Source organism: Madurella fahalii, assembly GCF_045866475.1.
Source record: "Madurella fahalii IFM 68171 DNA, scaffold_6, whole genome shotgun sequence".
NCBI lineage: Eukaryota > Fungi > Ascomycota > Sordariomycetes > Sordariales > Madurella > Madurella fahalii.
The window spans coordinates 2,821,094-2,844,865 of record NW_027263976.1 but is presented as its reverse complement, the minus strand read 5'-3'; the positions used below and the strand labels follow the sequence as shown (position 1 = coordinate 2,844,865).

The following is a 23,772-nucleotide window of genomic DNA, read 5'->3' as shown; positions in this document are numbered from 1 at the left end:
GCGTGCCTGCCCGAGCGAGCGGACGACATGGGAGGGGGGCTGGCGGAGGATGCGATTGATAGAAAGCATTACTTACACCACGGATTCAATCCTCCTGCCAATCACACAAGACTGGCATTCATCTAGTCTTTCCGGGCGGATGTAGCTGATGACTCGCGCCGACTGCAAATACAGGGGTCAAACTTGGTCGAAGCTGCACACACAGAACACCGGAGGCACCGTGTACAGGGCGTGATCGAAGGGAGCGAAATGCAACGAAGAGATGGCGTCGACCGGGGGAAAATATGACACAGATAGAGACCGCCAGCAATGGCGGGAGGCGGTTTGGATGCCTTGCCAGGGCCGGATGGAAGAAAACCGAGTTGCGCTGCTCTGGGTTGAGTCCAGGTTCAGCGGGAGGCAAGACCAAAAAGGGCGAGGGAGGTTCGCGCGTTTCTTCCCTCTTCACGCGGGCCCGGTTGGCTGCTGACACTTGACATGCGACCAATTAGCGGCCCGAAAACTCGGGTAAAGTGGGTCTAACGCCGCTGCAGGCAACAGCCCCCTTCGTGAATCACCTCAGAAAATCGCAATTCACGACCCGTCCAAATTCAGTCGCAGCGAGCGCGTCGCGAACGAAATTCAGCCATTGCCCATGGCAAACACACAAATTCGCAAGATGAGTGCCTGAATAGAGTAAATCTAGTTTCACTGCTTTATTATGTGGCTTTATACGACCCAGTCACCCAAGACGCAAGACACCCCGTTCATAATTTGCGGTCGCAAAAAATCCATCTCGAAACGCGCTCGAGGCGCATCACGACGTGCTTATCGCAAGAAAGGACAATGGCGTCATGGTGTGCGATTGACCTTCGGTTGTGGAGAGCCAAGTTCCCACGTGGCCGATGCGGCTCAAGCGCCGAAAAAGAAGGGATGGCAAACCCGGCACCGGCCCAGCCCTATGGGTCCCGAGCCGACGGACCTAAGGTATTTTCAGATTGCCTGCCGTGGTCTGTGCAAGTCCTTGATTGACCGTTGTGAAGCGCCAGGGTCTTTCTGGACCAGCGGCGTTCTGGCGTGGGCTGGCTGACTCTCGCTGGGTCTGGAGGGGCTTTGAAGGAAATGGGGATTCTGCCCCTCCGGACCCCGCCGCCCTGTGCCGCTCTAACCCTCGGTTTTGAGAACCTCGCGTCCAGCTTGGTGCAATGGCGGATGAATCAAAGTGCTTTAAGCTTATGCGGTTGGGCTCGTTTCACCGCTGACCATAAGACAGAGAGGCTTTTGTAGTTTCGAGCTTGATGTAGTATATATATATATATATATATCCGTCTAGCTCTAGGACTCGTCATGGCATAGGTGACGGCGGCGGCCTGGGATCACCCGGCCCTCCCATACCTGCCAAAGCCGGCTCGTTGGCAGCGTCTTCCGCCCCAACGCCTTCAAATCGCGCTCATTGTATGTAGCATTTGCCCATGCTTCTAATCTCCCAAAAATCAAGCTTGCCGTATACCACATTACCTGCGCCTGGCCGGCTGTCGCATTTTCGGGAATTGCAAAGGCAGAGCCAGCTTGGCAATGTGGTTGACCTTGTCACCGGCCTTGGACTGCTTCATCCGGGCACCAATTTCCATGAAGTACTGGTTGAGTTCCTTCTGCTCCAACCTAAGGTCCTCCCTCAAATCGAACGTGTTGACCTCAAAGTTGTCAATAATGCTCGCAAAGACGCAGCAATGCGTCATGAGCAAGTCGATGTGAACCTTGCGCATCACCCCATTGTCCGAGAACTTCCGGCGAATATTCTCAATCACCACCTCGGGAGCAGGGGACATCGCCTGCCGCAACTTGTCTCTTCTGCCGATACGCTTGGTGCCCCGTTCTCTCCCCTGTGCAGTTGTGGCCCAGAATATGATCACCCACAGAAGATACCGCATAACCTTGAGTCTTTCCACCGCGTTCTCGTTGCTGGCCACGCGGTTGATGCGATGGGCAACGAAGCGTGAAGGAACTTCCACCGGCTCCAACTTCTTTACCTTTTCTTGCCAATCCATGACGGGTATCGCGTGGAGTATTTCGGCACCAATGATCTCTGCAGGAACGTAGACGTCCTGGATTTCCTGGGCGTCTAAGTTGCCCCGTGGCACAGGCCGGGCCGAGTCGATAGCGGCCTGGAGCTCTTCGCGCGTGGCCATGTGGTGGCTGGAATTTTTGATGGTATCCACGAGAGCACGGTCTTCCTGGTCCAATTTCCCGCTGGACTTGGCCGCCAACATTGCGTTTTCTGCGACTGCTTGGAGCGCCTTCTTTGCTTTCTTTGTTCCGAATGCTTCGCCAAGTTCCATTTTCATGTCTGAGAAAGTCTGCAAAGCAATCAGCATTGAACTCCAACCAAGAAGACATGAAACAGTTTCGGCATACTGATTTGACAGGACCGTCCTCAATCGTCTTGCTCGATGCCTGTTTCGACCGGACCGTCCCCCGCACCACCATCTTCTTCGCCTGAATCACTTCCACTTCTCCGGACAGCGGATCAATGACGGCGAGAAAGTGGTTGAGTAGCGTATCTACGCTTTTATGGCGCTCTTCCCTGGCTGTGTAGTCTATTGACCTGTGCGCTGAGGAGTGTAGTGCCATCTCGGACTGCGCGGGGAGACCGCCGCTCTTCCGCCGCTTGGTAGTCGACTGCTCGGCCTTTTCGTAGACATTGAAGGGGAAGGAATCCGAAAGGGAGATTCCTGGTGTCAGAGCTAGATTTTTGGTCAGCGTTGTCCGTTCCGAGGAACAGGGTGGTGGAGCCTCACCTACTACAGGGGGCGAGACCTGTGGCTTCTGCAGCTTCGTCACGGAGAAGGAAGTTGCGACCGCTGGCTGATCTTGCTGAAACTCAACCTTTTTCTTCTTAGGTTGAGGCGCGCCCTCCGCGGGCATCCTCCGCTTCTTTGGTGGCGAGTCTGCCATTGCGGATACGTCGTTGATCTGTGAGTGTTATGCCTGGCAATTGCTGTTATCTTTAGTAGGACGGGACACAGCGGTTTGGAGATTGGCCAGCGCTGGACAACTTTTTTTTCTGCCAGCAGATGGAACGGCAGCTGCTTCACCGCCTTGAGGGGCTAGGTTAGGCCTACCGTCCCACTCTCGCATGGTGACCCACCTCTGAGCTTAAAGAAGCATCCATTTCGTGGCCAGGGCAAAAAGAGCGAACGAGTGTCTCGGATGCGAAGCGAGGAGGAAAGCCATATTTCCCATGTCGTCGCACAATGTAATCTTTTCGGTATGGCGCCTGTAGCATACCTCCAGGTCAGAGGGAGCTCGGTTCAGTATGACGACATTGAGCAAACGAGAGCGTGCTGAGCGCCTTTTGATAACGAGCTGCGCACAAGATCCATGGACGTCAGGCGGCTAGGGCTCGCAATGCTACTCACTGTTCATTTTACATTTGCAACAACGGTGATACCATACGGGTGACTCAGAGCTCAGGTGTCGTCAATTTCTGCAAATCATGATCCTGGACTCGCAGTCCTATCGAAACCCCAGCTTGCCTGGATTCCAGTAAACGCCTGCCTGTCCAGCTCAACCCTAAATTGACAGGCAACCAGTCATAACCATAAATCATGATACCACCAGACCAATCCGTGCCATGCATGCCATCAATTTGTCGATGCATGTCCCCGGTGAGGAACATTATCGTTGAAGATTCTCTGGGTGCCGAGAGTCTCTGGCCCACTTGACGACGGGCGACGTCAAACAGCGACGGGCTTCAAGGCGACCGACAGGGCAGTCGCTCTGCTCAATTCGCTAGGTGACCCAACTGTGATGCGGGGGACTGGTTGAGGTCGAGTGAGAGCGGGCATTTATTTGCTGCGCAAGCTGTCAGTGGTTGTTCGGCGGTTTCCCCGCGGCCGCGATGGTGGCAACTTACGACCTAGCCCTCATCTTTCTTCTCTTGCGCTTGAGGCGGCGAACGCGCTTCTTTCTCCACTTCGCTCTCATCTTGACTACGAAAAGTCAGTAATAGTGGAAGTGTGCTTTGTCGAGGTAAGCTTACATGTTAATTCGTCGATGAGAATTTGCGTGTTGGTTGAAGGAAAGATCAAGATGCAATTTCGGGAGGGGAAGTCGACTTAAACTAGGGCAAGAGGGCAGCAGCCCTGTGGGGTAAGGTCAGGTGATTCAGCTGTTTGCAGCGCTCTTTGTTGGGCTGCACTGGCCCAAGCTCCTTTTACCCGCTCGACGGACCGCGGGTCCACAGTGGGACCACTTGAACACAAAGTCGTCATAGCTCCTTCTATGAAAGTTTCGATCGATAGTTCCTTCGGTTTTACAGAGCTAGTAATGAAAAGCCGCCTGAGATGCGCAGATTTGAGACAGGCAAACCGACACCTCAGTACCTTATTCAAGACAAACTGTCGGAGCCAGACTTTCGTACAACTCCCGTCCCGTCCACTTGAGCCAGTGTCACGCCAATGCCGTTACCTGCCCTTGCACAAGTGTCATGGGAAGACAAAAAGTACACATCCCCACACGCGAGGTAAGGTTTGACATCCGCTGTTTAACTTGTGCTTCTCTCTACACCATTGCCATATGGAAACAGAATGGCTTCTTGGATGGTAGAAGCCTCTTTCCTAGACAATTGTATATATACCTCGGACACTTCGTTAGCATTTTGTCAAGAAGGACACCAGCTGTTGTTTGTTGCTATCATTCTCACTATCATCGCCACCTTTCTATCGATAATCAGGGTTAGGGTTATATGTGAGGATAGAAGGGGGGCTACTGTCCTGGAGCACGTTTCCCTCCCTATGAACACCTGAGTCGCTGTTGGCCCTGACGCCTGATTTCTAGGTGTCTTTCTCATTCTCCCTAACAAGACCATCTCCGTCGGATGAGATGAGTGGAACGACGTCGTGCTCGTAGACCCGAGGGTCTCGAGATATCAGCTGGAGATTTTCTCGGTCATTGTGGATGAAGAATACAAACATGCTCCGCTGGTCTTTGTGCGGGATCGGGAGTCATCTAACGGTACTTGCGTGAATGGACAACGGATTGGGTGCAAGGCGATGCTCTCTCCAGCAAGGCTACTCGAAAACGGGGACGTGGTCACCATCGGCCCACATCCTGACTTGACACTCAAGTACACGCAATTGCTAGACGTGCGACCTACATACACTCTGAGCCCGCTGCAGCGGCAGGAAATCGAGGTAAGATTAGAACCCGTGAAAGCGATAGCCCAGTACTAATCGTCTCTATCAGCTCTTCCAACATAGATATATCATCACCGGCCGTACAATTGGCAACGGTGGGCATGCAGTGGTTTTCCTGGCCACGGAAGTGGAATCCGGACAGCACGTCGTCTGCAAGGTTCACGATGTTAGCCGATTTTCCGATACATCGCAGGAACTGCGCAGGATTCGCCAAGAAGCAACTTTGTTAAGCACGTTGGACCATGTACGAATGTGATGAGCCCGCCTCGCTCGCGAGCATGGAACGCTAACTGTGTAGCCAAACATCCTGCCTATCAAGGCAGCGTTTGCGACTCATCAAACCATGTACGTGAGCACCGGCCTGCATCGAAGGCTACATAATGGCTTACACACGGCAGATACATATTTACTGAGCTGGCAACAGGCGGTGATCTCTATTCGCTCCTTTTGAGATACAATAGGCCGGAGGAGCATGTAATTCGGTCAATCATCCGACAAGTTCTCCGTGGTGTTGCCTATATCCACAGCAAAAATGTCGCCCACCGGGATATAAAGCCAGAGAATATCCTGTGCGGGGTGACACCCCAGATCCCATACCGGATCATGCTCTCAGATTTTGGGGATTCGGGCATTGCAGGTTATGGAAGGATGAAATCGACCGTTGGAACCCGCTTCTACCGGGCTCCGTGCGTTAAGTCAATGTTTGCATCTGACTGGCAAAGCTGACAGGTTCTTAGAGAATGCTACATTCCGGGTCAACCCCATGACCTATCGGTCGACATCTGGAGCGTTGGTATGCTCGCTCTGCAGTTAGTCCTTGGTCATGAGGAGTTCCCCGGCCTTAATTCTATTATCTTCAAGAACCAAACCGAGGTCGACGCTTATGTGGCCTTGGTATTTGGCTCCTCATCGCATTGTGCCCGGATTTCCCACGCGGGTAAGAGCTTCATCCGCGACTGCCTAACATACGACAGCACGAGAAGACCGACGGCACGCCAAGCATTCTACCACAGCTGGCTTCAAGAACCGGAAGCCGACAGGAAGATGTTCAAGCTGCTCGAGGGGAGGAATAGCACCTTGTGGAGGCCTCAGCGAGCCAAGTTCCCGATTATTGAAGATTTGACAGCCGAGTCACTCGCCAACGGCAAGCATGAAGGCTCTGGTGCGAGGCCGGACTTGCATGGTATATTGTCGTCGCATTTCAAAGACCAGGATCACCTACAACCCGTTTCCCCAAGACCTCTGTCTAAAGATTTTAGATATTTGCTCGGAACCAATCAGGGTTCCAGTGAGCATGGCGAGAAAGGAGGACCGGTGCCCAACTCATCACCATCAGCGGCGCTACAACACAAAGTTGGAGCTTCCACGAAACAGAAAGAGGTGATGCCAGACAGAGATCTTATGAACGGTCAAGGGGGGTTGTTTTATCCCGCTAACTAGCTTACGATAACGGATTAGAAACCTTGGAGCATTTCCTTTGCTTACTTCTGTACTTCATAGCTAAAGTCTAATAGATATTAGAGGAACACTCTAGATAATTATTGCCAGTGAAATACAACCGCTAGCGGGCATCTATCAAATACAACCATGCGACAGACCAACATCAGGAATCAAAGCTTCGAACTATCAGCCCTCATTCCCTCATCATCCTGTTCCTCCACTGTCAAATCAGGAAGCTCAGCGGGCATGATCCTCCTCGGAGATGCCCCCTGAACAACGGCATACTTGGAAAAGTCAGTCACTCGGGCATGTTTCCTCAGGAAGTCTTCGTCCAGTTCGAGCTGTCCATTTACCACTGACGCGGGCGCTTTGAGCATAGTAACTATGGCGTCCGAAAAGATGGTGGGTTTCCGTAGGTCCTTAGCATATGCAGGATCCTTGCGAGTGAACTGCTCCGTCGCCGCTGACTCAATCGCCTATGGAACCACGGTATCAACTTATCTCGTCCAGTTCCGGTTCTTAAAGCGAAAATTAAAAGAAGGCGAGTGGAGGAAAAGAAAAAGAAGAAAGGAATAAAAAAAAAGAAGGAACAGAACTCACTGTCGCCGGCCACACACTCGTCACCGCCATCCCCTTCTCCACCAACCCATCTCTCTCAAAATCCATCCCTAACCCTTTCGTGAACACGCTCATCCCTACCTTTCCTATCGCGTACGCCGTCTTCCCCCGGAAGAACCGGCTGTAGATCGGCGGGCTGACGACGATGATCCGGCCCCCCTTCCCGTCGTCCCGCTTGAGGTGCGGCAGCGCTTCTTGCACCGTGCCGTACAGCCCCTCGACGTTGACACGCTGCATCAGCTGGAAGCGCTTCATGGGGGTTGCGGACACCGGAGCCCACCAGATGGCGCCTGAGTTGTAGATTAGGACGTCGAGACGGGAGTACGTCTACACGAGAGGTTTAGAAGGGGGCGCGGAGGCAAAAATGGCGGTGGAGTTGGGGGAGACGGGCGACTTGCCTCGATTGTCTTGGCGATGAGTTGTTGGATGCTGGCGTAGTTGGTTGTGTCGACTGGAATGGCGGTAGCTTCGCCCCCGGCGAGGGTGATCTCGCGGGCGACGGTTGTGATGGTAGATTGGGAGGAGTTGGGGTTAGGGGGAAAGGGGGAAAGTTTGGCTAGGTCGGCTGCGGAGGTGGTGGTCTTGGCGGCGACGACCACTTTCAATGAGAGTTAGAACATCATGATGCATTAGATTTCTTAGATAAGATGCTGTTCACTCACTTGCATATCCATTCTTTGCCAAATCGATGGCGACTTGACGGCCGATACCTCTGGACGCACCGACCACGAGGGCCACTCGCTTGTTAGTGGAAGTCATGACAAGAATGTGTTGTCTTTGGATTGAGAGTTGATCTGATGACACGACTAACAATAGGGCAATTAAATACAACGGACCCGGCAACGTGGTAGTTCCACAAGTCGGTGCACTTGGTCTCTTCGGGAGTGATTAGTGATCTGCCGGGAGTCGATTCGCCGGAGGCCAAAAGCCGTGATGTGGGGCCAGCCGAGGTAGCCGCCGGCCCCGGTGCCAGCACATGCCGTGACAATCAGCGAGGCTCGTTTCACTCTTATACATCCATGTAGCGAACTTACAACCCCCGAAATCAACAATTAGGAGCACCACACCTTGTACGGCTCATCCCGCAACTTCGTTGTATCCATTGAAATGGGCGGCCGAATCGATTGTTACCTCGACATTGGTGAGTTCGCCCCTGCTTCGCACCAAGCAATGTAGAAACAACCAGTAACAACTTTTCAGCGTCGCTCTATAGTTACCTCGCCTTTCTCGAGCTACAAAAGAACCGCGAACTTCTCACATCTCACAATGTAGAAGTCGAGTACGCAACCAGCTCCCTACTCCCATCGGAACATCCTACTCACCGGTAACCTCATCCAGATTTCACCCCGTCCTTTTAGGCGCCATCAACGCTGGGTCAGGTCCGTCCCCGCTCTCAATCCAACCCATTTTCCCCCTATCCATCGCACTAATCGCAAAGTACTGCCTACCAGGCAACCGTCCACCCTGGACCCTCCCCGCCAAAGCCACGTACGGTGCCTTCGACGCCCGCCGCGCCATAGCCCGTTTCCCAGGCCTTCAGGTTAAGTTCCCGGCCGACTTGATGAAAATGGCCATGACAGTTCTCGTACGTCGTTTTCCCTTTCCTCTCAACCACCGTACTAACCACTGTATCCCATCTGGGAAACCACAAGCCCCTCCGCTGCCTCCATTACATCAAACGCACGCGCCCGCCCCATGCATTCCTCTCGGCGCTGCACTACCTCTTCTATCTCTTCTGGTCGCCGCCTAACACGGACTTGACCAAGCCGGAGAGTGTAGCACAAGCGTTGGCGGAGGTACCGGCTGGGTTTATTGGTGTTCTTGGTGGTGAGGCTGGCGGTGTTGTCGACCAGGAGACACTGTTTACGGCCGAAGAGGTGCAGGAGATTATGCGGGCTGCGGGAACGAGCGAGATTAAGGAGTTGCTGAAGACCACGACGCAAAAGGCGTTGGACCAGGGGGCGTTTGGGAACCCTTGGTTGTGGGTTACAAATGGGGAAGGGAAGGGGGAGCCGTTCTTTGGGAGTGATAGGTATAATTTGCCCACTTGGTCTGCTGCGTGAGTGTGGGTGCTGATGGCCTGCAGGTTCCGTTTTGTTTACAAGTTCTTGGATTTGCCGTACCGGGATGTTACGCTACTGCCGCCGGGGCCGGACAAGTCGAAGCTCTGAATGGCAGATGGGGGAGTTCTGGGCACATTTAAGACCGGGGGAACTCATCATTGATGTAAATATATATCGTGGTAAACGATCCAGTTCATGTGAATGCTCGTACCAAACCGGGTATACCTTCCCTAACGCCATGGATCCGAACCCACTGACCTTTCACCGTAAGACACAAAGACCTTACCAAATCGCGTATAGTACATGCTAGGCCCTCCCAGCCATCCTCGCTCGCCTGGCGTCCTCCTCCCTGACCGCCTCGCTTCGTGCCAAAAAATCTTGCCTTGCCGCATACGAGTGTTTCGACCTCCCCGCCAACTCCAGCTCGTCCTTGATACCCTCTCGATCTACAAAGCCGGCCCAATCCATCCTGCTCTTCTCTACTGTGTTAAGCTTCTTGGCATTGGCTAGTTCTCGCGCCTGCAGTCTCGCAGACATGCCGAGGTTGAGGTCCGCGCGCTGAGACATCCCTTCGGCGACAACGGGCTCGAAGCGAGAGCGGAAGGCCTTTCGAGGCATGCGCTTCTGTTCAAGTGAGGAATCCTCCGCCGAGTTTGAGTTCGGGTCGTTTTCGGCGAGGTAAAGCTTTGCCTCGGCCGAGTCGCGCGGGACCAGCTTTTCTTCGGTGTGGACCTTGCCCGCAAAGTTGTAAGTTCTTTTAATGCGAATGAAGTCGGATTCCTCAGTCGGAGCCTTGGCGTGTAATTGGGGCTGTGAGGAGGGCCGAGTAACATCTGTACTTGGCTGCGTGGTTGCGGACTCGTCTTGGCCTCTCTTGCCCACAGGCTCGCTGTTCATTTGTGCCCATAGCGCATCGACGTCAATGGTAACTGGTCCGCTAGCGGCCGCTGCTCGCCTCTCGGCCTTCCTGTAACGTAGGGGTTAGTAAAAGCAATTCCTTGTAAAGGGGACAGTTGGTACCGCATACTCGACGGCACGCATGCTTCGCGTCTTGACCATCCCACCTTCGCCTCCATCATCCTCGTCCTCATCGGCGCCATCTTTCTTCTTGGGCTTCTTCCGCCGTTTCTTTCCCTTTTCTATTATTGCTTCGTCGCCCGAGTTCTCAAAGTCGACATCATCCTCGGCACCAACGTCGCTGGCGTCAAGTTTTCTCTTTCCTGGGGTTTCTTTCTTCACATTGGCCGCTTCATCATCGTCCGAGACAGAGTCCTCGGCCGGTGCATTTTCGGGCGCGAAGTCGGAGTCTTCTTCTGACACGTAGTCTTCTTCGTGGTCTAGCTCTAGAGACATCTTGACGCGTCGGTACTTGAGATGATGTCGTGAGAGCGTGTCTGCGGAGCAGGAGACAGACCAGACGAAATAAAAGCGGGTCTTGCCAGGATTTGCCTGCCGGATTATCCAGCCCTCGGCCAGTTCTGCCCCGCCCCCGCCCAGATCCCCGAGCTGGTACCTAAGAGACACAATTGTCGACTAAGATATGGAGAACCGGCCCAGATCGGCAACTTAATAAATTACTTTCTTATAGACGGGATAGCTGGGATGATTCTACCCTTGAATGACGGGTTTCTTCCGAAGCCTTTCTTTAGACATCACCCAACCACATCCAAGAACTGAGCGGTCCAGCAGCTCGGATTCCGTTATCCACCATGTCCCAGACAGACACTGAACCATGGAGACGTCTCCGGATTTCCTCCGGGCCTGCTAACCGGGCTCGTGGGCCGACTCGGAACCGCTATAACACATTTGGGAAGCTTAGGGCGCTCCCGTGCCTGGAAGGGCGCCCGCCGTCCAATGAGATGGGGCTGGTTAAACGAGATGCTGCTTCCCCGCATGCGAAACCCCGTCGACTTGGTTTCGGTACGTGCTTCCTTGTGTACGTGTGGTGATCACTGGCCGCCCGGTTGCCTCGCTTGGCTCTCCCTATAAAGGACTCGATGTTGCGCGTGAAGTGAGACAAGGGTGACACAACCAAGCCTTGGATAGCAGATTTGCTTTTCATCAGAGTCCAGACAGCCATAATGTCGCGCGTTTCAGTGCTCACCCCGGAGGAAAAGGAGCACTTCCTCAAGCATGGTTGGGTCAAGTAAGACTTCCCAGCTGTAGCATTGACCCATCTTCTAGCGTTTCCCAGCCTTGGCTCTAACAGAGGTCCAGAATCCCCAACGCCTTCACTAAGGAACAAGCAGAGGCCGTGACCAAGGACGTCTGGACCCGCCTTGGCATGTCTCCCACAGACCAGTCCACCTGGACCCGTTTACGCACTAACATGCCCTCCCACACCGAGTTTGACGCCTCTCAGTTCGCCCCGCGCGCCTGGGCCGCCATCTGTGAGCTCTGCGGCGGCGAGGAGCGCGTCGACCCAGCCTCGAAGATGTGGAAGGACTCGCTAATCGTCAACCTGGGCGCTGCTGAGCATGAGGGCAAGCCCATCCCGCCCCAAAATCTCCCTGAGTGGCATGTCGACGGCGACTTCTTTGTTCACTACCTCGATAGTCGCGAGCAAGGGCTACTGGTGACGCCGCTCTTTACGGATATCTTGCCGAATGGCGGTGGGACGATGATCTGTCCCGAGGCTATTCCGAAGGTGGCAAAGCATCTGTATGAGCATCCGGAGGGGGTGTCGCCGCGGATGACGCCGCGGGGTGTTGAGGGTTTTGCGCAGGAGAAAACCCTGGATTGGTTCAATGCGGTCGCGAAGAGTTGTGATAACTTCTTCGAGGCGACGGGCAATGTTGGGGATGTGTACCTAATGCATCCGCTGATGCTGCACGCGCCGTCGAGCAATGCGCTGAGAAAGGTTAGGATTATTACGAACCCGCCTGTCTCCCTGAGGGAACCGTTCTGCTTTGATAGGGAGGATGGGAATTATAGCCTTGTGGAGCAGGTCACGCTGCGGGCGCTAGGGAAGGAGAGGTTGACTAGGTGGAAGATCGCAGGACCTAGAGAAGGAGTGGTCCCCGAGCGCGTAAAGATTCAGGAGAGGATGAGGATGGAGGAGCTGAAGAGGTTGGAGGAGCTGAAGAAGGCCGAAACGGGGGTGCAGGTTAGCGCGGCTGCATGATGAGAATAGCAGATTGTTCTGTTGATGAAGCGTACTTTTCCTGATACCTTGGGTAGTAGCCGAGTTAATGGAGCCATCTACATATTAACTCAGGTGCCTAATATGTAGGAAGTGCGTCTCTGTGCTATGTAGCCTGTTACCCGCCAATCTGTGAACCCCAGATGCCAAGGTTTTAGTGGCTTGGGTTGTGGAACGCGCCAAGGCCTTTGTTAGAGCATGGATTTATCAAACCGACGAACCCCACGATTTATTACCCTGTAACGTCACAGTTCTACATCTCGGCTCCAACATAATCCTCATAACGTAACTGCCGCCAAAATGGGTGACAGCGACAGCGACGACTACCACGTCGAAGAGCCCGTACTAGCTGATGACGACCCCATGCGAGCCTTCATACCGGCCTCGTTCGGGAAAACATCCAAGGAGGCAAGCATCGCAGCGCAGATTGAGCAGACAAGACGACAAGTCGAGAAGCCACAGCCGCAGAAGCAGAAGAAGGCGGCTTCTGAGAGCGACGGCGACAGCGACTCGGACGATTCAGAATCAGATGATGAAGACGAGGCGGAACGGTTCCCGGTGTCGCACGAAATGATTCTCACGACCCACGACCGCGCAGTCACAAGCATCGCGCTGGACCCTGCAGGGGCCCGCATGGTCACCGGCTCTCTTGACGGCACACTCAAGTTCCACGACTTTGCATCTATGACGCCTACAACTTTGAGGGCCTTCAAAAGCGTCGATCCATGGGAGACGAAGAAATCAGCGACCAGCGATTCGCATCCGATCCAGCATGTCGAATTCAGTCGGCATTCAGGCAGCGTGTTTCTATGCGTCACGGCACATCCTCAGGCGAAAATCATGTCGAGAGACGGCAGCATATTGACCGAGTTCGTCAAGGGCGACATGTACTTACGGGACATGAACAATACCAAGGGCCATGTCGGAGAAGTGACGACAGGAACGTGGCATCCTTCCGACGCAAATTTCTGCGTAACGGCTGGGTCAGACAGCACACTACGAATCTGGGATATCAACAACAAGAGAAGCCAGAAGGATGTCATCGTGTTCAAGTCGAAAGCTGCTGGCTCTGCGGGACGCACAAGGATGACGGCAGTGGCTTGGGGCGCCCCCCTTCAGGGAAACAGCTCAGTTCTTGTCGCCGCCGCTCTGGACGGGTCGCTGGTCATGTACAACGGAAACGGGCCTTTTACCAGACCCACGGCGGAAATCAAGGAAGCCCATCGGCCGGGCACGTGGACTGGGGGCATTGACATCAGTGCCGACGGCCGGATGGTGGTAACGCGCGGCGGCGACGGCTTAATCAAACTCTGGGACACGCGCAAATTCAAGGAACCCCTGGTCAAGGTCGAGCACCTCTCAACTTCTGATCGTTACCCGATGACCAACATCAAGTACTCACCCAATTCCTCGTCTATCATCACCGGGTCTGCGTCTGGCCACCTCCACATCCTGAACCCGGCAAATCTCCGCCCAGAACACGTCACGCCTATTACCCCCGGAGTGCCGCTCATAACCGTAGACTGGCACCCGAAGCTCAACCAGATCATTACCGGCTCGGCTAACGCCGAAACCCGCGTCCTCTACAACCCCTCTTTGTCGAGCCGCGGCGCGCTCGAAGTAATGTCGCGCGCCCCCAAGAAGCGACACATCGACGACGACCCCTCGGCAACAATAGACCAGAGTATCGGCATCTCGGGCGACTCGATCGTCACGCCAGGCGCGCAGCTGGGGTCCAGACGTGGCGGCGTCTCGGCATCGGGCAAGTCCCGCGACCCGCGGCGCCCGCAGGTGCAGCAAATCACACCGTTTATGCGCAGCCAGCCGGACGAGAAGCACATCTCGGAGAACATCCCGCTCAGTCGTATGCTGCACGAGGATCCACGCGAGGCTCTGCTCAGGTATGCGGATGTTGCCAAGAAGGACCCTATGTTTACGGGCGCATGGACAAAGACACAACCGGTTACGCAGTACGCAGAGCTGAGCGACGAGGAGGGGGAGGAGGGACCGGAGAAGAAGAAGGTTAAGAGGTAATGAATTTGTATCTGGGTACTGGTAGAAGGGTTGCTAGGCGTTTCGTGGAGTTTGGCTTATGAGAAAACGATACCAAGGCATCGATACACTGAAAATGCTTGGACTGAGAGGAATAATTTAGCAAGCTGCAGGGCTGATCCTATTTTTTCGGTTATGCTTGTACAATTATACGCCGATGAAGGTTTACCGGGTAACGGAGTGGTTATTAGAGTCGACGAGGGTCACACTGGCAACTCCACCATCGGAACTTCGGTGTATATAATGGACGGGACTCTACAAGCTAAACGGAATAACATTGAGGTCAAAGAAAAGAAAGGACGAAAAATAGAAGTGATTCGTACCAATTACAAGGCCATATCTACGGGGGAGATGGTTGCCTTACAGGTATCAGAAAAGCAAGCTCGTAACCAAAAGAAAACGTGTAATTGTCCAGCAATAGAGGCTCGGGTCCTGATTGCACCGCTGAGAAACATGCTCAGCTGACAGAAAGTCGTATCTGGTTGGCCAGCAGGGAACGGTTCCGAGGTTTTGCCGGGAGGAATGGGCTGTTTCTGTTACATAAGCCGTGCTGGGCCCTGCGCGCGCAGACTGCAGCACAGGACCCAGCATCGTCCGCGCCATTCAATCTTGTCGGCTTTCTGCCTTCAACCTCTCCATCGTTGTGAGCGCGCGCATCAAAAAAATCACCAATCTCCCTCCGCGACTCATCGAGGCCATCTCGAAATCGCCGACCAAACACGGAACGCGCATTCCCCCGCGCATCCCATCGGTCCACCACACTTCCCAAGCCACCTTCGGCTGTCTTTCACTTTTTTCACCACGCCCGTCCGCCCTCTGCTGCTTTCCTTTTTCCCCCACACAGCACGTCGCCCATCGCCCCCCCGGCACGCGGCTGGACACTTTCTCAAAACCCCATCGAGCTTGCGCTCGTTCCACCGACGCGACACCATCCCCACGGGTCGCCGTCCACCCCCCGCGTCGGCACCGGTCTTCGGTCGCATCGTTACCGTCGCTTAATTGCCACCCTTATTTTTCTGAGGTGCCGACACCAGGCATTTCAGCCGTCTCCCTCTCCGCCTTCGTTTGTCAGGTGCGCCGCGTAGCCAGTATCCCATCCAGGGTTCCACTACCCCCCCGACTGCGACTGCCGGCTACCAGATATGCGCGGGCAGTGACGGCACAATAAACAATTGAGATTCGGTCGGCATACTTGACACCGCCTGCCATCACCATGGCCAGTGTCCAAGCGCCGCCTGCGGTGCAGCACCCAGGCTCTGCCATACCCGCGGGCATGACCCAGCAGCAGGCCCAAGAAGTCTACATGGTCCGTCCTACTCCCCCCCTTCCCTCAAGCCCTTCATTTGTTTATACCGTGATCGTCTTTCGATTGCTAACCCTTAGTAGAGGTTCCAGCAAATGAAGAAACAGGGCGTTCCTCACACCGACCCCGAATACATCAAGGCCCAGTCCATCCTTGCTGCGATCCAACGGCAGAACGAGTTGCGCAAGCAGCAGCTGCAGATGCAACAACAACAGCAGCAGCAGCAGCAGCAACAGCAACAGCAACAGCAGCAACAGCAGCAACAGCAACAACAGTCAATGGCAAATGGTGCGAACGGCGCCGTCAACGGGTCAGGACCCGTCCGTGGTGCTCAAACCCCTACCGCACAATCGACAATGCCCCCTTCGACGACTGCACTTGGCGCGTCCGCGTTACCTGCCGCCTCGAACGCCTCCGCTCCCGCCGCGACTAGTACTGCACCGGCACAAGCCCAAGGGTCTCAGGTACCAAGTCAATTCACACAGGCGCAAATGAACCTCCTATGGACGCAGATCAGGGCCTTCAAGATGCTTGGCAAAAATGCCGGTGTCCCCATGCAGGTGCAGAAGGCCATCTTCGAACACCGTGCTCGGCGCCGGGCATCGCTCGGTAAACAAGACACGCAGGTCTCTTCCACAACTGCCGCCTCAGATACCTCGCCGCAAGATGCGCCGAAGCCTGGCGCAAACGGGACAGACGCTACCCAGGAAGAAGCCTCATCGACTCCTCAGCCAAAGGCGTTCAAGACGGTCAAATCACCCTACGACGGCGGACTCGTACGAAAGAGCATTTCGTATATGGACCATGGACGCCGCAAGAACCGTCTCATTATCCCGGGCATCTTCCCCACGGGAATCGACTTTGAGCAGGTGAGAGCGGATCGCGAGAAGATTGTTTTTAATCGCATGAGCGCAAGATATTCGGAGCTGAAGGCTCTCCCCGGCAACCTGGCGCACTGGGATGCCTCCAAGGATGTTATTGTGGCCGACGACACCGCTAAGCGAAAAGCCATCATTGAGATGAAATCATTAGCCTTGTATTCCAAGCAGCGGGCTCTGAGGGACAGGATCGGGAAGCAGATGATGCACTACGACAACCTTGCTATGACCACAAATCGAGCCTTGTACCGTCGGATGAAGAAGCAGAACGTCCGGGAAGCCCGCATCACCGAGAAGCTTGAGAAGCAGCAGCGTGATGCGCGTGAGAACCGCGAGCGCAAGAAGCACAACGAGTTTCTGCAAGCCGTCTACAACCACAGGAACGAAGTCGTCAACGCGGCCCAGACCCAGCGCGGCAAGATGCAGAAGCTTGGTCGCCTCATGTATGCTCATCATTTCAACATTGAAAAGGAAGAGCAGAAAAGGGTTGAAAGAACAGCCAAGCAGCGTCTGCAAGCGCTCAAGGCCAACGACGAGGAAGCCTACCTCAAGCTGCTCGACCAGGCCAAGGATACCCGTATCACTCACTTGCTCCGACAGACCGACGGCTTCCTACATCAGCTTGCCTCGTCCGTCCGTGCTCAGCAGCGCCAAGCTGCCGAGCGTTATGGCGATGATGCCGACATTCCTGATGACAGTGACGTGGAAGAAGATGATGAGGAGAGCAGCCGGAAGATCGACTACTACGCTGTTGCTCACCGCATCAAGGAAGAAGTCACGGAGCAGGCCGGCATCCTGGTTGGCGGTACACTGAAGGAGTACCAGCTGAAGGGCCTGCAGTGGATGTTGTCGCTCTACAACAACAATCTCAACGGTATCCTAGCTGATGAAATGGGTCTCGGCAAGACGATTCAGACCATCAGTTTGATCACGTACCTGATCGAGAAGAAAATGCAGAATGGCCCGTACTTGGTCATTGTTCCGCTCAGTACGCTGACAAACTGGAACCTCGAGTTCGACAAGTGGGCCCCTTCGGTCACCAAGGTTGTGTATAAGGGGCCGCCGAACGCCAGGAAGATGCAACAAGAGAAGATCCGCCAAGGCAAATTCCAGGTCTTGCTCACCACGTACGAATACATCATCAAGGACAGGCCTCTCCTGAGCAAGATCAAGTGGTTCCACATGATCATTGACGAAGGCCACCGCATGAAGAACACGAATTCCAAGCTGAGCGCTACCATTCAGCAATACTACAGCACCCGCTTCCGCCTAATTCTCACGGGTACTCCTCTCCAGAATAACCTGGCCGAGCTGTGGGCTATGCTCAACTTCGTCCTGCCAAACATCTTCAAATCCGCCAAGACATTCGACGAGTGGTTCAACACTCCGTTTGCGAACACCGGTGGCCAAGACAAGATGGAACTCACCGAAGAAGAACAGATCCTCGTCATTCGCCGCCTGCATAAGGTGCTGCGGCCGTTCCTGCTTCGCCGTCTCAAGTCGGACGTTGAGAAGGATCTTCCGGACAAGACAGAGAAGGTCATCAAATGCAAATTCTCGGCTCTCCAAGCGCGCCTGTATAAACAGATGGTTACGCATCAGAAGATCGTTGTCAGCGATGGCAAGGGTGGTAAGACGGGCGCCCGTGGGCTGAGCAACATGATCATGCAGCTCCGGAAGCTCTGTAACCACCCCTTCGTGTTTGACGAGGTCGAGAATCAGATGAACCCCGCCAACGTCAGCAATGATCTCCTTTGGAGAACGGCCGGCAAGTTCGAACTCTTGGACAGGATTCTTCCCAAATATAAGGCGACGGGGCATCGTGTGTTGATGTTCTTCCAAATGACCGCTATTATGGACATCATGGAAGACTTCCTCCGCTTCCGTGGGATCCAGTATCTCCGCCTCGACGGTACCACGAAATCCGAAGACCGGTCTGACTTGCTCAGAGACTTCAACCGGCCGGATTCGCCATACTTCATGTTCCTCTTGTCCACCCGTGCGGGTGGTCTAGGTCTGAACCTGCAGACAGCCGACACGGTCATTATCTACGATTCCGACTGGAATCCCTTCCAGGATTTGCAGGCCCAGGATCGTGCTCATCGTATCGGTCAGAAGAACGAGGTGCGGATTCTCCGGCTGATCAGCTCTGCCTCGGTCGAAGAGAAAATCCTTGAGCGCGCGAGGTACAAGCTTGACATGGACGGCAAAGTCATCCAAGCCGGTCGGTTCGACCACAAGTCTTCCGAGACGGATCGTGATGCCATGCTCAGAACTCTGCTGGAAACGGCAGATATGGCAGAGTCGGGCGAACAAGAGGAGATGGACGACGAGGAGCTCAACATGATCCTTGCACGGAACGAGGACGAGCTCTCCGTCTTCCAGAGACTCGACGACGAGAGGGCTCGTGACCCCATCTACGGCACAGCCCCTGGTTGCAAGAATGTCCCGCGCCTCATGACCGAAGACGAGCTCCCGGATATCTATCTGAACGAGGGCAATCCTGTCGAAGTAGAGTCCGAGGTCGTTTTGGGCCGTGGCGCTCGTGAACGCACCAAGGTTAAGTACGATGATGGGCTCACAGAAGATCAATGGCTCATGGCAGTGGATGATGATGAAGATAGCCCCGAGGCAGCCGCAGCACGGAAGCAGGCGCGCAAGGATAAACGGGAGGCCAACAAGCTAAAGAGGATGGCCATAATGAACGCATCCATGGAGAACTCGCCCTCGGCCAGCCGCGCCAGCACCGAAGACGTCGAGACTCCAGTCAAGAAGCGCGGGCGCAAGCCAGGCAGTAAGAATATAGAAAAGCGCAAGGCTGAAGACGGCGACGACGAACCGCCGGCCAAGAAACGCCGTGGTCCGCAGGGACGTCCAAAGGCTGTTAGCACAAACGGCTCCGACAGCCGGCTTCCACCAGAACTCCGTGAAAGACTTCAGAGGAGTGTGAAGCGCATTTTCGATAGCCTGATGAACCTCGAGGTGGATGACGACGAGCCTGAGGAGAAACCTGAGGGGGAGAAGGACGACGAGGACGGGCCGCCAAAGCGTCTCATTATCGGACCATTCGTCAAGCTGCCGCCGAAGCGTGACTGGGGCGACTACTACGTCATTATCACCAACCCGATTTGCATGAACGACATCCAGAAGAAGATCAAGAAGGAGGAATACCACAGCTTATCTGACATGCGCAAGGACCTGGAGCTCCTTGTCAACAACTGCAGGACGTTCAACGAGGAGAGCAGCGGCATTTGCGCTGACGCGAACACAATAGAGGTGCTGCCCCATTCCCCATTTCCTTAACACTCTTCTTCCCCATCACTAACATGTTCCGGTTAGGCCTTCTTCCGCGCTCAATTCGAGAAGGAATACGCAGAGAATCCCGACCTCCGCGCGCTCGAGGACTCATCGTCGTCGTCTGCCCCGGGCTCGGTTAAGGATGCCTCGGTCGCTCCTCCCTCGTCATTTGGCACCACCGAGCAGACCCCGCAGCCTACTCCTAGCGGGCCGCCGAGGATCAAGCTCGTGTCGAGTTCGAACGGCGCAGCAGGAGGTGCCGGCGGTGGTGCCGGTCCCATGGTAAACGGTGGGAGCAGCAGCGTGCAGAGCGACGAGGATTAGAGATCCAGTCGTCATCGCGCGTCGGTCAAGGCAGACGCCTCAGTTCCGTCTCCTTCCCTCATCTCGTCGACTGCTGCTGCTGCTGCTGGTGGTGGTACTGGTACTCCCACCCCAATGGGAGCGCTCGGGGCCAAGTTGCGGAGAAGCTTGGGGATGCGGAGGAGATGAGAGCTGTGGCTGCTCTTCTGGTTCTTGGGGGTGTTGTTTTTATCGCAGATTTCATTGCGGGATCCCGGATGATGGCAGAGAAGGATTCGATGAAGACCACCGGGTGGATAAACGGATGGATGAACGGGATGGCTTTAATTGGCAATGGCGTTGCGAACTTTTTACCCTATTTGCGCTTTTCCCCGTTTTCTTGTTCGTTGCGTTGTTATCTCGGGGGCCCGGGTGGGTGGGTTGGATTGATTTTACCTGGGGAAAGTCAAGATGGTGGGGTTGGGAAGCAGGGGAATGGGATGGAATGCCCGTACATGCCCTGTCCGCCTTGTTCTGCCACGGAGAATGCGTGGCGGTGCTATTTGGCGCTTTGCGTACTGCTTGGGGCTTTGGGTTGCTGTTGCTGTCGTGGTTGACGGGGACTGTGTTTGAGTATTAGCAGCAAGGCAGCGAGACTTGTTATGTTATGTTATACTTACCTAGAGGCTCTTTTTTCTCTTCTTTACCTCGTCTAGCCAGTTTGGCGGGGAAATATAAGTATCCAGTACTCAGCGAACTGCTCTCTCACGTTTTCTTCTCGGCTTGTTTGGTGGGGACCGACTGGTATGGTGCCTTGGCTAGCTTGTTGGTCTCAGAGATGGAATGAGGTGCGGGAGGTTCGGTGAGGGGAATGCCACATCTCTCTGTCTTTACCACCTAATCGCGTGAACAAGGTGGATTGGGTTGGTTTTGAAAGAGAGAGGGGTGATGGTAATCCAGCTTCTGAATAGATGGTTATCAGGCTTGAAACCCGGAGGCTGCTAGCTTCTCGGGCAGTGGAAGGATGATCACTGGTTTTGATGCGCCTTTCTATGACTTTTTGATTATTGAGCTCTCCGAGTACTAAGCTGATTTCTGCTGACAGGTTGGAGCAAAAGGGATGCTCTAAAGGTCCGAGTTAGTATGAACATGGTTAGACAAGGTGTGTGCTAATATCTGGAATATATCTATTCGAGCTATGTTTATTTACTGTGACACACGGTTCTAGTGCTATACAATGTATGCTAACAAGAAAAGCAAAACTCTCGCTCAGTGTTGTCTCTTCCCCTACTTCTATCCCTCTCTGTCTCGAAAATAAGACGAAGCCAGCGATGCTGAAATCCGAACTACTTCTATGCTACCGCCCTAAAGGATGACCGGGAGAGGTTGTGATGTTACAGGTAGGTATACAATAGCAAGATCGATGCTAACAATGCTCTGAACAACGCTGCTTCCTCCCCGTTATTTGGCCTTCCCAAACGCCTTCTGCCGCTCAGCATACTCCTTCACCACGATGGAGCAGCTTGTCTCGGTGCACAGCCGCTTCCGCCTTTGCGGGGGCAGCTTGCTCGCGAACTCGAGCCCGCTGGCCCTCTCGACGGCCTCGATAGGCACCTCAAAATCGGCCAGCGGCTTCTCGTTGGGGATGCGCGCGTTCGGCAAGACAAAAGCGCCGAGAGCCACCTTGCCGCCGGGGGCCGCCTCCTCCTCCTCGGCAAAGATGACCTTGTAGAAGTGGGTCGGCACGGCCACGTTGGGCGGGTTCCCGATCATCTCGTACTTGACGTACCACTTGCCGTCCTGCGGGTCCCGCTTGGGGAGGTACAGCGGGCCCGTGACGATGCGCACGCTGGGGTACTTGGCCGTCAGGCGCCTGCAGAAGTCCTCGAAGTGGGCCCAGTAGTCGCGGTTGAAGCCCTCGCCGACCTGGGGGCACATGTTGCTGAGGTAGAAGGTCTCGTCCATGGCGCGCTGCGACCACTTGCAGTCGGCCGCGGGCACCTGATGGCCGCGGTCGTACCCCGAGCGGAAGTAGTCCTTGAGCTTGGCCTGGAACTTTTCGGGGATGGACGGGTCCTCGAGGAAGACGCTGTTCTTGCGGTCGCCGTCGCGCACGGCGAGGGAGGCAGGCGTGATGTGCTCGACGACCCAGTGCGGGTTGCGGGTGCGCCGGTCGTACGAGGAGACGAGGGCGCTGCGGTGGGCGAGGTCGGCTACGGGGCCCGGGAAGCCGTACTGGAACAGGCCGGAGGGGTCGACCGGGCTGGCGGCGGCAGGGACCGGGGGAGGGGCGAAGATTTGGGAGGTTGGGACGGGAACTGGAGAAGCAGATGGCGTGGTGGGTGTTGTCGGTGTTGGTGTTGTTGTCGGAGCGGCTGTCTGGGACGCCTCGAGCCGTTTCTCGGAGCGCATCGAGTACATGGCGGCGGTAGCAGCTGCGCCGGCACCTGCGCTCACAGCTGCAATCACGGCAAGCGTAGCTTTCGACATGATGAAGGCTTCTTGTCCGGCCGGTTATGTGTTTATACTGTCTTCGGGGCGAATCAGGTGGGCCGGTTCGCGATGACTCGGCTATTGTTCACGCGGCTGCGGTGGCCGCCTCGTGGCTTCGGGAGGGGCGTGATGTCGAGGTCTTGAATGTCTCGCGCTGGAAATTTCGCGGTGGTCCCTGCGCGACATAACACTAACCTCTGTGCACCTCTTCCGCATACCACTCTTCCTCTCCTGAGGTTCTATTCCATCCAACCCCAATCAAAACAAATTAGTATGAAAAGAAAGAAAAGACTCCCTCTGGATTCTGAGATATTAACATGTGTCCGTAGAGCAATTCCGGTGGACAGGCAGCCGGGGTTATCTCAAACCTGGGCTACATTGATACATACGGGGACCTCTGCAAGGCACCTGTGCTAGAGAGCCTCATCGCCCAAAGCCACTGCGATTTACAGTAAAGTAAGGTAAAGTACAGTACCGTACAGTACCTAGTCTAGTCCTCAAAATTCTATCTCGGGGACAGTGGCTGCTGTTATGGCACGGCCTATTCTTTCGCCAAGAGACAACAGCGCCCGGTTGTTAGGCGGTCGCATTCCGGGTCACAACTTTCCACGGCTGTGCACAGATTATCCAGCTATCAAGGTGTCCGTCAGCCCTGCAGAACAGCCTGATCGAGTGGGAGGGTGGTGATTTGCAATCGCGACACGGGACATCCCTGTCACAGGTGGGGGGGTTTTTGCAAGTGACCCTCGATGCGACTGGGAGTAAAATGATGGCATGGAACTGCCGGGTCGGGTGTTGTGTCACCAAACGACCTACCGCGGTTCTAGTGTAGGTCCCCATGCAGGCACCGACTGCCTACCTTGCCCTCCTCGCTCCGTCCCTATCTGTGCTGAAGACACTGTAAGCCGAAAGGAGAAGAGGCAAATAAAAAGGAACACAAATCGAGGCTTTTTTAACCACGGCTGTCATGGCCTCGAGGGCCCAGTTCTGGCGGTGGCTGCATGATGCAGCGTTGGCCTATTTGGGC

At 54.9% G+C, this 23,772-nt stretch overlaps 9 protein-coding genes across 9 annotated transcripts; 5 read left to right on the top strand and 4 right to left on the bottom strand.

The window, feature by feature from the left end:
- Positions 1-1,493: 1,493 nt before the first annotated feature.
- RPA49 (DNA-directed RNA polymerase I subunit rpa49) lies at positions 1,494-2,934 on the bottom strand (the record flags this gene model as incomplete). The annotated part of the gene is made up of 3 exons (XM_071066299.1): positions 1,494-2,336; positions 2,395-2,723; positions 2,778-2,934. The coding sequence occupies 3 exons, from the start codon at positions 2,932-2,934 to the stop codon at positions 1,494-1,496; spliced, it is 1,329 nt and encodes a 442-aa protein (XP_070922400.1).
- Positions 2,935-5,033: 2,099 nt separating this feature from the next.
- Positions 5,034-6,469, top strand: MFIFM68171_10879 (uncharacterized protein; the record flags this gene model as incomplete). The annotated part of the gene is made up of 6 exons (XM_071066298.1): positions 5,034-5,174; positions 5,227-5,421; positions 5,476-5,522; positions 5,576-5,863; positions 5,915-6,360; positions 6,459-6,469. 6 exons carry the CDS (start codon positions 5,034-5,036, stop codon positions 6,467-6,469), a joined length of 1,128 nt encoding a protein of 375 aa, XP_070922399.1.
- Positions 6,470-6,787: 318 nt separating this feature from the next.
- MFIFM68171_10878 (uncharacterized protein) lies at positions 6,788-7,994 on the bottom strand (the record flags this gene model as incomplete). The annotated part of the gene is made up of 4 exons (XM_071066297.1): positions 6,788-7,093; positions 7,218-7,562; positions 7,634-7,833; positions 7,898-7,994. 4 exons carry the CDS (start codon positions 7,992-7,994, stop codon positions 6,788-6,790), a joined length of 948 nt encoding a protein of 315 aa, XP_070922398.1.
- Positions 7,995-8,342: 348 nt separating this feature from the next.
- On the top strand, positions 8,343-9,406 carry MFIFM68171_10877 (uncharacterized protein; the record flags this gene model as incomplete). The annotated part of the gene is made up of 6 exons (XM_071066296.1): positions 8,343-8,376; positions 8,436-8,514; positions 8,574-8,614; positions 8,687-8,820; positions 8,888-9,267; positions 9,322-9,406. The coding sequence occupies 6 exons, from the start codon at positions 8,343-8,345 to the stop codon at positions 9,404-9,406; spliced, it is 753 nt and encodes a 250-aa protein (XP_070922397.1).
- Positions 9,407-9,604: 198 nt separating this feature from the next.
- On the bottom strand, positions 9,605-10,651 carry SWC5 (swr complex subunit; the record flags this gene model as incomplete). The annotated part of the gene is made up of 2 exons (XM_071066295.1): positions 9,605-10,265; positions 10,326-10,651. The coding sequence occupies 2 exons, from the start codon at positions 10,649-10,651 to the stop codon at positions 9,605-9,607; spliced, it is 987 nt and encodes a 328-aa protein (XP_070922396.1).
- A 728-nt stretch (positions 10,652-11,379) lies between these two features.
- On the top strand, positions 11,380-12,422 carry MFIFM68171_10875 (uncharacterized protein; the record flags this gene model as incomplete). Its single annotated transcript, XM_071066294.1, has 2 exons — positions 11,380-11,444; positions 11,516-12,422. The coding sequence occupies 2 exons, from the start codon at positions 11,380-11,382 to the stop codon at positions 12,420-12,422; spliced, it is 972 nt and encodes a 323-aa protein (XP_070922395.1).
- Positions 12,423-12,740: 318 nt separating this feature from the next.
- MFIFM68171_10874 (uncharacterized protein) lies at positions 12,741-14,474 on the top strand (the record flags this gene model as incomplete). The annotated part of the gene is made up of 1 exon (XM_071066293.1): positions 12,741-14,474. The coding sequence occupies one exon, from the start codon at positions 12,741-12,743 to the stop codon at positions 14,472-14,474; it is 1,734 nt and encodes a 577-aa protein (XP_070922394.1).
- Positions 14,475-15,705: 1,231 nt separating this feature from the next.
- On the top strand, positions 15,706-20,294 carry SNF2 (transcriptional regulator; the record flags this gene model as incomplete). The annotated part of the gene is made up of 3 exons (XM_071066292.1): positions 15,706-15,798; positions 15,879-19,949; positions 20,013-20,294. 3 exons carry the CDS (start codon positions 15,706-15,708, stop codon positions 20,292-20,294), a joined length of 4,446 nt encoding a protein of 1,481 aa, XP_070922393.1.
- A 1,419-nt stretch (positions 20,295-21,713) lies between these two features.
- NUC1 (nuclease) lies at positions 21,714-22,742 on the bottom strand (the record flags this gene model as incomplete). The annotated part of the gene is made up of 1 exon (XM_071066291.1): positions 21,714-22,742. One exon carries the CDS (start codon positions 22,740-22,742, stop codon positions 21,714-21,716), a length of 1,029 nt encoding a protein of 342 aa, XP_070922392.1.
- Between the last annotated feature and the right edge of the window lie 1,030 nt (positions 22,743-23,772).